This window comes from Parambassis ranga, chromosome 9, assembly GCF_900634625.1.
Source record: "Parambassis ranga chromosome 9, fParRan2.1, whole genome shotgun sequence".
Taxonomy (NCBI): Eukaryota; Metazoa; Chordata; class Actinopteri; family Ambassidae; genus Parambassis; species Parambassis ranga.
In genome coordinates this window covers 13,264,043-13,279,926 of record NC_041030.1, presented here as the reverse complement: position 1 = coordinate 13,279,926, position 15,884 = coordinate 13,264,043, and the positions used below count along the sequence as shown (strand labels likewise).

Genomic DNA, 15,884 nt, shown 5'->3' with positions numbered 1-15,884 from the left:
ATCAGACATTTTACATTACATTACAACATTTTACGCAGCCATGTATACTATATTCATACTATATATTTTTTAGTGTTAAACCTTGAGGTCTTTGATAACAGAAGTCATCTGTGATCCCTCTGCACCACTTTTCATCACCAGTTCACACTGTGTGGTCATCACCAAGGCTGGGGCGTCAGCTCGTGTCAGATCAGCCACAAACACAATCTCTGGGTTACGCACCACAACACTGATGTCTGTCTTTGACACTGCAGCTGGAGCTGTAAAGAGGAAGAGCAGAGTAAAGCATTAGTTTACATCAGCAGGAACTGATACGAGTAATTAATAAAAACTATTGTATAATGCCAGCTAACTACAATAAAACTGATCTACTCACCAGACTCTTTTGATGTGACAGAAGAGTTAATATTCTTTTTATCTCCAGCACCTGTAGCACTCTTAGGCTGTGGCACTTGTGCAAAACCCTGATTGGTGGCCTTAAGAAAAATGTCTGCCACTGTGAGCAGGAACTCCATGCTGGCACACAGGTACACGTCCTGCACCACTGTGTCTAAAGTGGTGCCTTCACGCCCCTGACGATAGTTCACCTCCACCATCTTGTTCTGTTCAGCACCAGGACGCATCGCTATCATCCTGAAAAAGTACAAAAAACCAGCTCAGTGGAGAAACTGTGGTCAATAACCATACAAAAATATATTTTATATGTTAATGGGTGATGCAGCTGAGCCTATTTGCCAGGTGTTTCTTGTACCTTGGTGTGACCATCTTGATTTTTGGCCTCTTGTCATCCAGAAGGCATGCAGCAAGCCGGACTGAGGCCTTCATGGAACTGTCGGAGAACATGTGTATGGACGTGGAGATGGTGCCAAGAGTGAACTCTGCCAGCTTCAGCTGCTCATCATGTGGGTCTAACGGTTGTATCTAGTAAACAACATTGAGCCTTTGTTAGCTACATCTGCGTTGTATAGCAAAGATGTATATGTGTAGGTTTGCACCATATTTGTCAATTACCTCATTCTCATTAGGGCTGTACAGGACCACAGTCATGGAGTCGAACTTGAAGTCTAATTTGAGTGTGCTCTTTAGCTTGCTGTTTTTCTGGGTCTCTACAACAGCAGCGGTCACCACTGTGTTACCTACAATGACATTATCACAACACAAAGCACATACACAGCACAAGGTATGGTTAAAATGGGCCAAAATAGGAGAATGACAAGTCAAGGAGAATGAATTTTCAGGTTTTTATAAGCCGAGGTTTTCACCATCCTGAGCTATCAAATGGACAAAATCATTATCATGTAAGTCCTTACTGCTGGCTGGTCCTGTGGTCCCAGATCCCTGGGACTCTTTGTTGGATACAGAATCAGATGAGTGGTCAGTGGAAGGCAGAGTAGCTGGGGGTTGAACAGCATCAGACTTTTCTGACAGGTTCTCACTAAGAGTCCTTAGGACCACAATCATGTCATCCTGGCAAAGGATCAGCTGTAGAAAACACAGAACAGGATTAGAAGCATATTTGTCTGGAAAATTATCCTGAGATCAGGTATCAGAAAAGAAAAACATGCAAGTGTTTCTTACACTCATTGGCTTTAGATGAGCAGTTATTTCTATGTCAGGTATGCTGTGATACCAGTTGGATGAAAGATTTCTCTTGATTTCCAGGTCGAGGCTGACCGGCTTCAAAAGCTGTACCTCTCCCTGAAAACGTTCATTGATGTGTGTGGTTCTGAAAATCAACAACACAACAGTAATTACAAAATCACCAAAAGAAACACACAGCAGAATAAAAAACAATAATTTCTCATTTTTGGTCTCTGACCTGTACATCTTAAGGTCACTCAGTCTCACACTCATTATATCCACAACAGGTGGGATCTTGGCATCACTTTGACAAGGCTGCTTGGCAAAACGGTTCTTGACTGACAGCAGACCAAGGTCAGCCACAATGACATTTGAGGAGGTGGAGGACTGAGGGAGGAAGATGACGGGTGCATTGAAGTGGACGTTAAGGGCGATGCGACTGCTCCGCTCTGCTAGTTCCTTCACACCCGATGCTGCCTTTTCTGCAGCTTGGACTGTCACTTCAGCCAGTGCTTCTTTAGCCTCCTGGAAGTTATTGATAAATGCCTAACAGGAACAAAGAATAGAAAGGGAGACAATTATATAATTATAATTATATAAATATTCCCTCATTTATACGTGAACTAAGTGTGGTAGGTGACACAGCTTAAACTATGTGGGATAACATGTTTTCTTACCAGTATGGAGGAGACAAACTTGTTGAGAAATATTACTTGAATACAGCCCACTGTCAGTGTGATGGAGGTGTCAACTTTAGACATATCCAAATAGGCATCTCCTTCTGTTGCATCTGTATAGTTTACCATCCGGAAGGCAAACACTTCTTTATCTGCTATGGACACAGCCTTAAAGAGAATAAGGGACACAAAAATACCAGCAGAATACCACAAAGTTAAAAAGGAACAACACATACAACATAGAACCTTACATATATTACCATGTTACATTAGTATGAATTAGGTTCAGGTGCAGGTTGTACCTTCTTATAAAAGGCGTCCTTGTTGCAGTCCAAGATCACAATGTTCTTGAGGTTGGCCAGAACCTCCATCTCCTTTTTCCTCATCAGGACCTCAGAAACCAGACCTGAAGAGTTGAGCACATCGCACATTACTGAGATTTTTTTTCATTTTACAAAATGTTCAAAGAACAGAGGTCAAAGTCAGGGAAGAGCATTGTAAACAAAGTCCTCGGTTTGTGGATGGATGTGATTGAGAAAGCACCGTTCACTGGGAAACACTATTCAGTCCATACCTTCAATACTGATCTCTGAGATCCTGGCTTTCTGTCCTCGGATGAAAACTTTCAGGCTGCGGAGATCAGCTCTGATATGCAGATTAACCACATCTGCAAACTTTGATCTTTTTGAAGCTGTGAAAACAAGGTGGTTTGACCACTGAGCATTAAAAGACAGAGACACAAGAAAGCCACAGAAGACAAGTCTCAAACTGTTAAAAAAAGGTCTAACGATTGTATTAAATACTTTTTTTCTTGGTTACAGCTGTTTCTTCCTTCTTCTCTTCTTCCCTCTCTGCTTCTGTTTCATCCTCCTCAAGGATGGTAGGGAGCTCTTCCTGCCCTCCTTCCTTCTTAGTCGAAGGGGGAAAAAGGTTGTTGATGAAGTTCATGGTGTTGAGGAGGGCCTCTGTATGGAGATGAACATCCAGCGAGGAGAAGGTCACCTGATGACAGAATGCAAAAGTATGTTAAAGGCAACACTAAATGTGACACGACAGACATCAATATAAATGCTATTCCAAGACATTGATGGTTGCAGGTTGACAAACAGTTCCCTCACCTTTATTAGCTGCTCTGTATTGTTGTGTTGAGACTTGAACTCTGGACCATTTTTATCAGCCTAGAAAAGTAATCCAGTTATTAATATAAAGGACTTTTTTTTTTTTAGAAAATATTGTCTAAAATAGTCACTATCATGTATTACTTTAATGTACTCCAAGGTGAGAAGGTCAACTTCTGTGTTGTCAAGAGTGGTGATGAGCTGAACTTGCTTCTCTTCAGAATCTGCAGGAGGAAACAAATGAACCGTGACAAATAAAAACTGCAGTCACATTAACTCAGAAATTCTTCTTCAAAAGTTCTCCTGAAATCAAGAGGAGGTGAAAGCAAGTCTTGTTAAAACCTACTTACCCATGTATTCTGGACATCTAAGGCAGATCTCTCGCAGGTAGGTGTTCGATGTCATGTCAAAGGTGCGCACTTTCAGCTCGGTGCCCAGACCCTCTATGTCTAAATGAAGCACTGTGATTTCCTGACCTTCAGACAGGCGACACAACTGAACAGAAAACTGGATGAACAAAGAACAAATAAGGACAGAAAACAAAGTATATTAAAATGATATAGGTCAAGTGGGTCACAGATATACAGGAAAATGGAGAAACAACTAAAGGGAAAATGCGGAGTTTGAGACAAAAATGAAAACATAATATTTAGGATTAACTGTACCTCACTGATCTCAAATGTCAAAATAAGGTCAGTCATATTCTTCTGAGTGTCTTCCTTTATGAGACTTCTTCTTTTGTTTAAATCTGCATAGCGCAGTGGCATGGGATCATCTGGGAAGAATGGCTTGTCTCCGATGGGAGAGGTGGGAGCATCATAGAACAAATCCTCCTCTGACCCTAAAGGATGACAGTAAAAACACACAGTCACCAATGAGCTATGCAAAGTAAGGAGGACGAGGTTATAAACTGCTAAATGCAGTGCAGTGTGCACAACCGTGTCTCACCCAGTGAGGTTATGCTGATAGTCTCACATGACTCGAACATGAGAGAGGAGCGCTGGTCCGATAAATTCAGAGGTCTTCTGGGTGTGAGCTGAGGGGTGAACTGCTTTGACTATAGAGGGGGGGGGGGTGGAATCAGACATGAATGACACCAACAAAAACATTTCATAACATCCTGAAATAAATAAAATGTGACAGAATTATTATCAATTAAGTACACTGTAATCATCTGAAGTACACAACCACAGCAATCTATACAAGAAACTGAAGAACCATTTTCTTATTCTCTCTATGTAATTCATCAGACCACAACAGAGTGTGGATTGTGCTACATCATTTTTTTTCTTACCCTCTGAGAGCCTGGAGCGGTGCGTGCAGCAGGTCTGCTCTCAGGCAGTGGGATACTTTCTACCAGCTCCAGAACACTTCTAAATTTAACATCAGATATACGAAGGGATAGCAGAGGAAGCTCTCCAGACATCTTGTACCTAAAACAAACACAAAAATAAACACAAGGATACCCTCACTCAAAAAAAAAATTGTTCAGTGTACCTTATTTTTGTCTTCGCTAAGGATCTGTGACAGCTGACAAGAATTTACACACTTACTTTGCCATGCGCGAGTCTTTGACAACCATCGCCCTGCTGAAAACCACCTTTAGATCCACTGGCTCTAGGATGTGGAGTGGTGACCTTTTCTGTTTACGGGCCTTTTTCCAGTCGCCATCTACACAACAAAGACAATGCTTCACATTTCTATTGATTACACATTTATATAAAAACAGTACTCCCAATGAGCCATACATTAAAAGCTCAGAGAACCCTGATCACCGTATTGGTGTGTGTTTGTGTACCTGGCTTGCTATAAAGGAACTGTAAGCTGCTGAGCTGTATGTCAAAGCTATCGTATGCTCTGGACATGATGTCTTCAATGTTGCTGGTACACGCTGACAGCTGGGGCAGATGCTTTTTGCTTAGACTGGACATCTGAAAATACAGAAACAGTTAGTTTTCCACACATGTGTAAAGCTTTCATAGAGAAACAATGATACATGTGAGACATTCAACAATTTCAGACCTTGAAATGACCAAGATCCAAGAGCAGGATGTTCTGAGTGCCATTGTAAAAGCCACTTTGTGGAATGATGACGTAGGAAGCCATCAAATTCACCTTCAGGTCAAGAACTTTCTGGGTTTCAATCACATACATTAAACCTGAAAAACAAAAAGACAATGTCAATAAACACTGGAAAATAAAGTTCAGGACAGCAACCATCCTACATATAATTTGCCAAAGTTTTTGGGCACACATCTCAACTCAGGGGTTGAGATGTGTGTGTGTAAGACAAAATAAATGCAAACATTTAGGCCATAAGAGAAACCATATTTGTGATCTCTCTGAAAAAATAAGTGTGAACATGTTTGTACGTGTATGTGCGACTGACCAGTGGCTGTACGGTCTCTAAACTGCTCCAGTTTCATCAGGGTCGCATTGGTGAGCTCATCCAGCTGCAGGTCTTCAGGTGGCATGAAGAACGCTGACATGCTGTTTACTGTTATCTGCACAGACATACAAACAGAGAACACATTTGATATGTACTCCTTTTAAGCTATTTATGCTCCTACATACACACTGGTTGCATCGCTCACAGCATCATAGATGATTTCCAATGGCTGCGATTCCACATGAAGCCGCTGGTCAGCACTTGCATCCAGAGGATTGGTCTCAAACAGGATGCAAAGCAGTGGGGTCCCTGCTCCTGTGGCTGCCTTCCTTGATGAAAGGAGGATCGGTGCGGGACGGTCACTGGCCAGGCCAGTGACCTCAAACAGACTCAGCTTGGCTGTGATTCTTAAAGTGAGAGACAATAAAACTAAACATCAATGCCAAATTATAGAGGAGTTATGAAATAATAGACTCTGTAGCAACAAAACATTCTTTTCAGTGTTACTAACAGAGAGATTATTTAATAACAGTTTTCTAAAACATCACACAACATTTCGTTTTAAACAAATCACATGAAAAAAAAGGTTATTATTACACACTTGATGGCTTGTGCTCCAGATCTTTGTGTCAGTGTGGACTGGAGCTCTCCCACAGTCAGCTTGATGAGCTCATTTTTGTCCCTGTTGTCTTTGATGGACACAGACAGCTTCTCCATGTGGAAATTTACCTTCATGTCTTCAAACTAAAAGAAATGACATCAGAGTTCATAATCAAAGTGACTGACACAGCACTTCATGATAGTGAGAGTTTCAATTAGACAGACAACCAAAAGAAACAGTGTGTAAAAAGTGTGTGCCAAAAAAAGTGACTCACATTCTTTGGAAGGTTAGGATTAGCAGCAGTCTCACTGTATCCAATGGCAGTGTAGAGTTTAGCTTTCTCAGCAGGGGTCAACAGCCCATCAAACCCTGAGACACAAGGGCAGGAGTCACATAGTTTGATTGGAATAGAAACCAATAAGAGAAGTTTTGAACCCATTTGCCTTCCATGTTTATGATAAATTGACCATTTTATTCATCTTACCCCCAGTTTTGACATCTTTTGTTTTTGTTTCTGCCTCAGCCTGTCCTCCCCAGTTCCACATCCAGTTGAGCCAACCCTGAGACTCCTCTTCCTCCATCTTTATCCCTGGACGGTATATGCGCAGGCCTGCCTTGCTTGCCTGGGGAAAAATAACATGTTAAAAGAGCCAACTTTTCACATCTTACGACAAATGCAAAAACAAAACAGATTTCTATGAGTAAGTACTGTACCATTAGAAGGAACATACAGTACAACACATTCGTGCAGAGGTATTTTACTTTGTATAATTTCTCTTTGGATGGAGAATGTTGATTAAAAAGTTACAATTCATACCACAGTTACAAGGATGGTATACCAATGTCCAATACAGGACAGAAATCTTACCTCCACTTCAGCCTGCTGTCTGGCCAGCGTGATGTTAAAAATATCTAAACTCTTCTCAGTCTCCTGAGAATAAAAACAAAGTAGACTTATTAATGTCTTCCCCTAGCAGTGATGCAGCCAGTGCCCATTATCAAGGACTTCAGAGAAACATGATGCTTTAACTGCCATCTCCAATGCACTACAGTGCATCCACTTATTGCGCTGTATGGTCGATCTTAAGTAATTATGGACCAAGGAGGAAATACATCACAGAAAATAAGTACTGAGGAAACAATCTATTTTCAATTAGCTACGAGTGTATTATATTACATAAGATATAGGCAGGTCTTCAATAATGCCCACTGTAGTCAAGCAGTGTACGACTGCAGTAGTGCAATAGTGGCTGCAATTGACTCTTTTTAACAGAATTCATTCGTCCTGTTGTGAAATTAGTTTGATGATCATTAAATACTCTCTTTGTCTACTGTCAACAAGCTGTCGCTTGGGTCAAACATTTCAATTAAAAGGTGAGAAAGTAGACAAAAAAACACCAAAGCAGCACTGCAGCTCTCTCTCTCTACCCTTCACCCTTTTAGTTCATGCTCGTCCCACCTCTAGGCGCTTCAGAAGATCCTCGGTGGGTTTCTTGCTGGTGATCTTTGTCTTGTACAGTCCTCTGTAACATTTTACCATCGTCCGATGACGCCGAATGTACTTCCATGACCACATGTGGAGGCGTGGCTTCACATCTACCTCCATAATCCCTATGATCACATACCTCCACCTGGAATACAGAAACATAAAACCATATAATTGACTTCACCCCCTTTAATAATAAATGCAGTGGAGGTAAAATCTGAAATGACATGTGGCCAAGTATTTTCTGACCATATGCAGGCATTCTTGTGAACACAGACCACAGGTCTGTACTTCCTGTATGGCAGGTTCCGTGACATCATATCCACTGAGCCCAGCAGCTCCAAGATGCTAATGTACTAGAAAGACAGGAAGCCAGCAATTACAGAGCTGTTATCATCTCACATTGTTTACTTTCTCTGTTTAAACATTTCCCCTCCCAGAAAACTCAGTTTTAAGCAGACACGGACACAGACAGGTTTGTCAACAGCACACACCTACCTGAGGTCTGTTAAGTTCAATGGCCACCTCTTTTAAATTGACCATAAGGTCAACTTTGGGAGATGAGAAATCCACATCCGACCTGGGATTCATTCGTAGCTTAGCATTGGCTGAGATGGGACGAAAAACTGTGGAATAGCAACAGGAACTCAATTATGTAGCATTTCCATTACCACTTTACATTACACACAGCTTAAAATAATCACAGCAGCAATATGGCAATTCAAAAAACATGTGAGCTAGTGCCTGAATGTGAAACTCAAAACAAAATCTGTTTGTGTGCTGAAAATCTGTTCAAATGTGTTAGTGGGGGTGATTCAAGCTGTTTGATTCACACTTTTTGGCACTGCAGTATCAGTGTATTATCACTACAAAACAAGAAACAGTTCACTTGCAACAAACTACTTTAGGAATGTCTACTAACATTGGACTTTAGTTTAAGGTGGTCAAGAGTAGTGTAGAGTAAAGATTGACTGTGAGACTCACTGAAGTCATGGTTGACAGGAAGAGAGGGGTGGATTTCCATACTGCTCTGCAGACATCGCTATTAGAAAAGCACAAAAACAGAGGATTTTACATTTTGCTTTATTGACTCTATAATTTCTAGATCTCCGGACATATTGTATAAGCTTTTGTTGCCGTTTCTAAACAATAGGACTATTCTCAAAGCAGTTTTGTTTTCACTATTTAAGAAGGCCATTTTTTAAGTCTGTGCAGTGTGTGTTTTAAGGTTGTCGTTCCAGCCTTAATGCACAAAAATGGACATGGCTAAACCCAGACAGGTGGAGACATGCTACAGCACAGTAATAATATGGTGACTCACCAAAGCCTCATCTGCAGTGTGATTGGAGAATAGCACAGAGTTGACATTCCAGTAAGCAAACAAGTTGTCAAGTCGAACCAACTGAGAACAGACAAACCACAAATCAAAGCATTTAGAGCAGCAAAGGTACATACCATCAAATTAAAAGAGCAAACAATGTGAACATGGTCACAGTTTAGAACAGGGCCTAAAGTTTTGAGGAAATTAACAGACAAAAACATTTCACAGAACCAAACTGGATGGTTGAAACAAAAAACAGTTCAAGTTTATTTGAGGGGACAACAAAAACAGGACAAAAGTGTATCATCAAAAGTGTAAGTTTGTGCAAAAGTGTGTCTATACATTTCTAAATATGCTGTAGAACATCGATTTTGCTGGCAAATGATTTGGCTGAAATTCTTACCTTGAAGAAAAGCCTGGAACTCTCATCCAAAATACTGGGATTCCAGTTCTTATCAGCTGTCTGTAAGGTCAAACCGGAAGTGATGGAAGGGGAGCTTATAATATGTATGTACATACAGAACTAATTATATGTCATTTATTACAAACAATTATGTTATACAGATATTAATTCATAATTAATAATAGCCTACATGCTGTATATAAGCGGACAGAAGTGACATTAAAACACATTACCTGAAGACTGAGGTTTTTAAGAGACACTCCAAACGACAAAGGGCAGTTTGGATTGGTGACCTGTGGAAAACAAATGAGACAAACAAACGCAAAGCTGACTGGTCAGCACTATTTAACTTATCATATCAGTGAGTTCATTTATATTTGACTACAACACTTACATACATACACACAGATAAAGTAACTCAGGTGGGATACTCACAACATCTTCATAGCGTATGTGGATGTTAGAGATCTTGACCTGAAGGTTCTTGATGACTTGAGTGACTAGCTTTTCCACAAAAGTGTCCTGCTTCTCTTGCTTAGGGTTTTCTGTTGAAACATATGCATATATCGATGTCAGACTCAAAAATAGTCTTTGTATGAAGCTTCAGAAATACTCATTTGACCTGTTGAATGGTTTGAAGCACGATGCACACAACTGTGCTATCATTTATTTACTACATAGCATGTCTTGATTATTGTGCATCTGTCATTACAGTACACTGAACATTAGTACAAGTACACCGTTATTATTTCGTTAAGATCATCTTGAGTCCAAACTGCTTTTAAGCAGCATATATATTTTAGCTTAGAACAATGTGTATGTAAATATGGCATGCAAAGCAAAGTGGAGTGTTAAGATATCTTTCAGTTCTACCTGTGACACTAATTTGAATTTGCTCCCCTTGAAATTTTAAGTCTAGTCTAGTAATGTAGTAAGAAAAGAAGAATTGTATTTTATTGTGGCAAAAATTAGTTGTTTCACAGCACTGTATTCAACTACAGAAAAAAAATCTGTTGTGTTCATGTAGTGCTAAACCACAGACAATCCAGAAAAGTGTGAAAACCGCTGACTGCACAGGAACTTACAACCAGACAGATAACACTAAATGCACTACTCTGACTCCAAAAAGAGGCACTACTGACTGCTGCCCATTCTCTTACAGTTTGGCTCTGAATGTCTCTGAAACCTGTTAAAAACTTAAGTTACACACAGAATATTTGTTGGACACACACAATCTCCTTAACATCAATGCTAAACCCTGACCTTGCTCTGCGGCCTTCTGCTTTGTCTCTTCTATCCGTTGCAGCTCCCGCTGACGAGCCTCCTGGAGTTGCTTCTCCTCTTTTTCTGCATCATACTTTATACCTGAAAACAATGAACAAAGAAAACAAATATTTGTCTACATGCCTTGATTTAAAACAATCATCATAAAATACAAACAATAGTGTCTTAATCATATCATTCAAGTGCACCAAGTTATTATGTCCACAATGAGTGCTTGAACTTCATTTTCTTTTGTATATAGACAGACATACTGTAAATGCTGATCTTACTTGCTGTGGGGACAATAAGTAGAAAAACACCATCCAGTGTGGCCTCCACTGACTGGGTGTAGAGGTTCTTCCATGGAATCTTTAGCTCCAAACGTCCTATACAATAAAAGGTATACATTTTGCAACAAACATATACATACAATGTCAGATCTAACAACCATTATACTGTACCTATATGACCAGCTCGCACTTTAAAAGGAATGTCCAGTTGACTCTGCAACAAAAGGGAAATTAAATAGGTATTTTAAAACAAATCTATCCTGGATAGAAATGTATGACAGATCAATATACTGATATTTAATCAAAACTTACCAAGGCATTTTCCTTTATTTCAAGGTTTTTAAGAACAGCATCACCTAGGATAAGAAGCACACTGGTTTATTGACTGTTATAACGCATGCTGTAAACCAAATGGATTAGCACTGTGTTAAGAGGAGGTTAACAACAAAGTGTAATCTACAGAGGAGATCCCTGGCCTTTGTACACTTGTAATACAATACACAGAGCACATGCACTGTGACAACCATCCATGACACTAGTTTGATATCATTTACAAAAGGAGTTTTATACGTCTGTGACTGTAGCTCCATTTTAGGACTGTCAATGTTACATACATCATTTTAATCATTTAGTTATTGCCACCGTAGAAGACACAAAGCTGTGATGGTGCAGGTTTGATAAGAAATTCCAGCTTATTAATTTGTAATAAGTCAGAACATGTTTAGCAGAAGAACTCTTTATCCTCAGTATCCCATTAGCATGGAGAGTAAACAGCGCTGCGCATACAATGGTAATAAAAAAGGACTCAGTGAAACTGTGGCGACTCAACTGGCTACATGAAAGGGTGTGACCTCGAACAACTCGCTTGTCCGAAACTGGTATTAACCCTCTGATCAAACAGACCTGGTGTAGCAAAAAAAAAGAAGAACAATGTACGGTGGCTGCGAGCAGTTACATATCATCAACAGTTTTCTTTTCTGTCTTGAAACTAACATTTGGCTGCACTGTCTCGTTCACAGTGGACGGCTGGACTAGATTTTGGGATAGAAAAACTGACGCTGACAGCTGAGGGAGCCTCTCTCACACGCTTTCTGGTGGCTAACGTCCGTCAGTGTGTAGCTAGCTAGCTAGCTAGCGAGCTAGTCACTTTAAATAGCAAATACAAGTTCAGTTACCTCTCCATATGCCAAGATTGAGTTGTGAGCTGTCAAGGTTGACAACGTAGTCCCCTAAAAAACGGTTAAGGACATCAACCACCAGGCTTTCGAAGACCATTTTGGCGTTTCTCTCATCTGTCTATCACCATGTTTACATCCTGACGTCTCGACTCTAGGGGTGGGCGAATCGATCTAAATATCGATAGTACTGATACCAAAGCTGGGATCAGTATTTACTCGATACTAGCGTGATGAGATCGATATTTCTGTGGAAGTCCTTTATACCTTCAGCAACTTTACTCGCATTTACTCAGCGTTCCTCTCTCACTCTGCTCAGTGCTCAGTGCGCATGCACACTCCGCCCCTCCTTCTCCACTCTGCCAAAGCAGACGGAGCTCCTTATTGGCTGTAAAGTGCAGCTAGCGTCTTGGAGATGGCAGACAGGAAGAGGAGCGCTGTTTGTTATTTCACAGCGACAGACGTAGAAGAATAAACTGCTACTTGTGAGGTGTGCAGAAAAGCGACATGTCACTGTGGCAACACAGTGGGGCTTTTGTCAAAGTGAATTTTATTTTATTTTATTTTATTTTATATCGTTATTGCGTGTGACAGTCTGTCTGTGTGGTCCAAAATTATAGTCAATGGAACGATATAATAATAATTTAGATCGGTCACATGATCCACGACGTGCCCTCTCTGCCCTGACGTTACACAGAAAATAATGGGGAACAAAAAATATTTTTGTCCTTGTTCAGACGCATGTATTTAAAAATGGCACACTGTAATGTTGTGCATGAATACAAAAAAGACTCCCAATGACGTCACACTGTGTGGAAATATATGGTCAAACCTGGTCAAAATATATGTTTGTTTGCACATATGGTAAAAGTGTATGGTTGCTCATAGATCGAGACCTCTGACTGAGGCCATAAAGTATTCTGATGTTTAATGGTTAGTCTAGAAATTCGAACTGCAAACCCCTTAGTTGACCCCAAAGATGAAAACACAAGCTTGCCAAAGAGACAAGATATACTCAAGGTCGTGTAGCAGGAGGACCTGTGAGAATACACACACACACTCACATCAAAGATGTAAGTGGAGAACTTCAATGTCTTTTAAGTTTCGTATACGCCCTCCACCTTGTGATTATTGAATATGCATGTTTCTTTCTATGTAAATGTAACCACACCTTGTTGTAAGATTAATAAAACGAGCCTAATGCATGGAACGGACAGAATGCAAATGGTCAGCTGCTGGAGCAGATCGAGGGGTCTGTATTGAGCTGTGCATTCTCCCTTTATAAAGGCGAAACTGAAACTGATCAGTACTGGTTTTCATTCAATGTTCTGTGCATCGGGGACGGAGTCTGGGAATCCGGGGTGACCAGATCAGGTCACAACAACTGTTACAATGATACACAACTAAGTTATTTTTATTTAGTTAAACACTGGTTGCTCTGCCCCATACACACTGTAGCACCTCATTGTAGCCACAAGGGGCCCCAAAAGCAAACCTTGCAGCCAGGGCGTGGCCTCAGAGGTGACGTAGTGACGTCGACAGGAAGCGTACCGAGCTTCCCTTTTCAACTTCGCTACTGTCAGTTTAGAAGTAGTAATGTTTGTACAGTAGTACAAGAAGTAACAACAATGCCAGTGGCGAGTGTGCCTGTCCGCGACGCATCCTTACACTTCCGCCTGCTCCAGCAGTATCTAGTCCTCCTGAAGAAGTACCCCATCCTCACTAAATCTGTGACCAGGTCTGTAGCTTCGGTCATTCACTGACTTGTTGCTGGCTTTCCGTTTAACCCTGTTTGACAGATAAATAGTAGCTTGTTATTTGTTGACTGACAAAGTGAATAAATTAATGTATGCAGTTTACTTTTACACTGAAACTGATGTGGCCATTTTCAGCTGGTTGTTTGCGGGTGTTGTTTTTTTGTGCACTCACCACAGACTACCTTTTGTCTCAGCTCTTGTGTTTTCAACCAATCAGAATCTGCCCTGAGAGCCTCCCCCAACAAGCCCTGACATTATTTGTGACTTTATTAGACAGAACACCTCATTTTGAATGTACCTGTTGCATATTATGATGGCGTTTTGTGTGTGTGTCCTTTGTATTTTTCAGTGGCATCCTCACAGCTTTAGGAAATCTTCTGTCTCAGACTTTGGAAGCAAGAAAAAAGGCTAAAAATGGAGGTCCGGTCAATGAGATCGATGCTGCTGCAGCTGCACGCTATGCCATCTATGGGTGAGAGTAAGCTGAGTGTTGACCTGGTTCCAAGGCTACAAAGGTTGCATTACAGTTAGACTAGAGGTTGAAAAATATGTCACCCATGGATCAACAAACTAACTTGTCAACAACAAAGAATCTACAGAAAGAATTGTTATAATCTCTATATTTAAAAATCGACATTGTGGAGCTGTTAAAAAATGTATGTTTTATGTTAGTTATGATCTGTCTTGTTGCCTGTTTCAGGTTTGTAATAACAGGCCCTGTGAGCCATTTCTTTTACCAGCTGATGGAGGTGTGGATGCCCACCACAGACCCCTACTGTATAGTCAAACGTCTACTACTGGACCGGCTCTTTTTTGCTCCTGGCTTTCTGCTGCTTTTCTACTTCGTCATGAACATCCTGGAGGTGGGTCCTCTCAGAAACTATTACATCTACCCTACTTAAGCAGATGATGTCGCACTTCCATAAATTTGAAGGAGACGCACAGTATTTATGATATTTTCTGTAGCAGAAAAGCTGGGATAAGCTGTCTCATTCATTCACGTACACTGTTCTAAACCTACTGAAGGCTTTCCAGCTTGGAACTCAATGCAACAGCCTTCCCGGCTCAGTTATCTTGTGTGCTAAAACATTGGACTAATACAAATAAAGCTGTTTCTGAAGGCCCTGCCTTCATAATTAATGCCTTCATAATTAATGCAGTATTAAACACACGCTTTCATAAAGAAGAGATAAAGATCATTCTGAATATCCTCAGGCCAAAGGGTGGGAGGATTTCGAAAGGAAGATGAAAAGAAGCTACTGGACCGCTTTGAAGATGAACTGGAAGGTTTGGACTCCCTTCCAGTTCATAAATGTCAACTTTGTGCCTGTGCAGGTACGTATACCACTTGCAACCAGTCATCAATCAAAAAATGAGTCACAGTCTGACCGCACCGATGTGCTCTGTATTTGCTTTCAGTTCCGAGTGCTGTTTGCCAACATAGTTGCCTTATTCTGGTACGCCTACCTGGCATCTGTGAGGAAGTGACGCTTCATAACATGACCTTGCAGTATGTGGAGGAGACGCCGGAGACCTTAGATAAAACCAGACTGATAATTGAGCTACTGTTAATATTTTTCTAATCTGGACAGTAATTTTGATTACCAAGTACCATAGGTTTAAGCCGTTATAACATGCTGCTATAATACTTTGGATTTGTGAGCGTATTTTAACAAGAATAAAGTTTTTTTTTTTACAGAGTACTGCTAATAGTTTGTAAGACCTAATAGAAGCCATTAAATGATATGATTCATATGTTTGTAAAAATATGAATATGGTGTGTTTTAATAAAGTGCTCATGTAAGATGTTGCTGGCAGGAAGA

General features: G+C 40.6%; 2 protein-coding genes across 4 annotated transcripts in view; one reads left to right on the top strand and one right to left on the bottom strand.

Moving 5' to 3' along the window:
- The window catches only part of vps13a (vacuolar protein sorting 13 homolog A), a 31,800-nt gene extending 19,173 nt beyond the window's left edge, over positions 1-12,627 (bottom strand). For 2 of the 3 annotated variants that reach the window (XM_028414001.1, XM_028414002.1), the window contains exons 1-39: positions 12,305-12,404; positions 11,442-11,485; positions 11,301-11,343; positions 11,130-11,225; positions 10,840-10,941; positions 10,012-10,121; positions 9,810-9,869; positions 9,577-9,636; positions 9,174-9,254; positions 8,837-8,894; positions 8,351-8,478; positions 8,102-8,208; positions 7,826-7,997; positions 7,235-7,297; positions 6,851-6,989; positions 6,641-6,735; positions 6,367-6,509; positions 5,971-6,172; positions 5,766-5,880; positions 5,399-5,535; positions 5,175-5,307; positions 4,930-5,047; positions 4,671-4,809; positions 4,325-4,433; positions 4,042-4,217; positions 3,727-3,883; positions 3,521-3,600; positions 3,377-3,436; positions 3,062-3,260; positions 2,833-2,949; positions 2,561-2,664; positions 2,259-2,426; positions 1,820-2,127; positions 1,579-1,726; positions 1,311-1,482; positions 1,012-1,136; positions 752-921; positions 377-633; positions 82-260 (exon numbers count right to left, since the gene is read on the bottom strand). In XM_028414001.1, the coding sequence (XP_028269802.1) occupies positions 82-260; positions 377-633; positions 752-921; positions 1,012-1,136; positions 1,311-1,482; positions 1,579-1,726; positions 1,820-2,127; positions 2,259-2,426; positions 2,561-2,664; positions 2,833-2,949; positions 3,062-3,260; positions 3,377-3,436; positions 3,521-3,600; positions 3,727-3,883; positions 4,042-4,217; positions 4,325-4,433; positions 4,671-4,809; positions 4,930-5,047; positions 5,175-5,307; positions 5,399-5,535; positions 5,766-5,880; positions 5,971-6,172; positions 6,367-6,509; positions 6,641-6,735; positions 6,851-6,989; positions 7,235-7,297; positions 7,826-7,997; positions 8,102-8,208; positions 8,351-8,478; positions 8,837-8,894; positions 9,174-9,254; positions 9,577-9,636; positions 9,810-9,869; positions 10,012-10,121; positions 10,840-10,941; positions 11,130-11,225; positions 11,301-11,343; positions 11,442-11,485; positions 12,305-12,404 (4,974 nt within the window). Of the gene's footprint in view, positions 1-81; positions 261-376; positions 634-751; positions 922-1,011; positions 1,137-1,310; positions 1,483-1,578; positions 1,727-1,819; positions 2,128-2,258; positions 2,427-2,560; positions 2,665-2,832; positions 2,950-3,061; positions 3,261-3,376; positions 3,437-3,520; positions 3,601-3,726; positions 3,884-4,041; positions 4,218-4,324; positions 4,434-4,670; positions 4,810-4,929; positions 5,048-5,174; positions 5,308-5,398; positions 5,536-5,765; positions 5,881-5,970; positions 6,173-6,366; positions 6,510-6,640; positions 6,736-6,850; positions 6,990-7,234; positions 7,298-7,825; positions 7,998-8,101; positions 8,209-8,350; positions 8,479-8,836; positions 8,895-9,173; positions 9,255-9,576; positions 9,637-9,809; positions 9,870-10,011; positions 10,122-10,839; positions 10,942-11,129; positions 11,226-11,300; positions 11,344-11,441; positions 11,486-12,304 lie in introns of all 3 variants that reach the window. The other variant, XM_028414000.1, reaches the window with a different exon arrangement.
- A 1,212-nt stretch (positions 12,628-13,839) lies between these two features.
- Positions 13,840-15,816, top strand: pxmp2 (peroxisomal membrane protein 2). Its single transcript, XM_028414826.1, has 5 exons — positions 13,840-14,042; positions 14,411-14,533; positions 14,762-14,924; positions 15,277-15,396; positions 15,481-15,816. Exons 1-5 carry the CDS (start codon positions 13,933-13,935, stop codon positions 15,547-15,549), a joined length of 585 nt encoding a protein of 194 aa, XP_028270627.1. The 5' UTR covers positions 13,840-13,932; the 3' UTR covers positions 15,550-15,816.
- Positions 15,817-15,884: the final 68 nt, after the last annotated feature.

Bases quoted from the DNA above. Each gene is read 5' to 3' on its own strand.
- pxmp2 (XM_028414826.1), top strand. From the start codon at position 13,933: ATGCCAGTGGCGAGTGTGCCTGTCCGCGACGCATCCTTACACTTCCGC. The intron at 14,534-14,761 runs GTGAGAGTAAGC...TGCCTGTTTCAG, and splicing joins GCACGCTATGCCATCTATGG to GTTTGTAATAACAGGCCCTG. The intron at 14,925-15,276 runs GTGGGTCCTCTC...GAATATCCTCAG, and splicing joins TCGTCATGAACATCCTGGAG to GCCAAAGGGTGGGAGGATTT.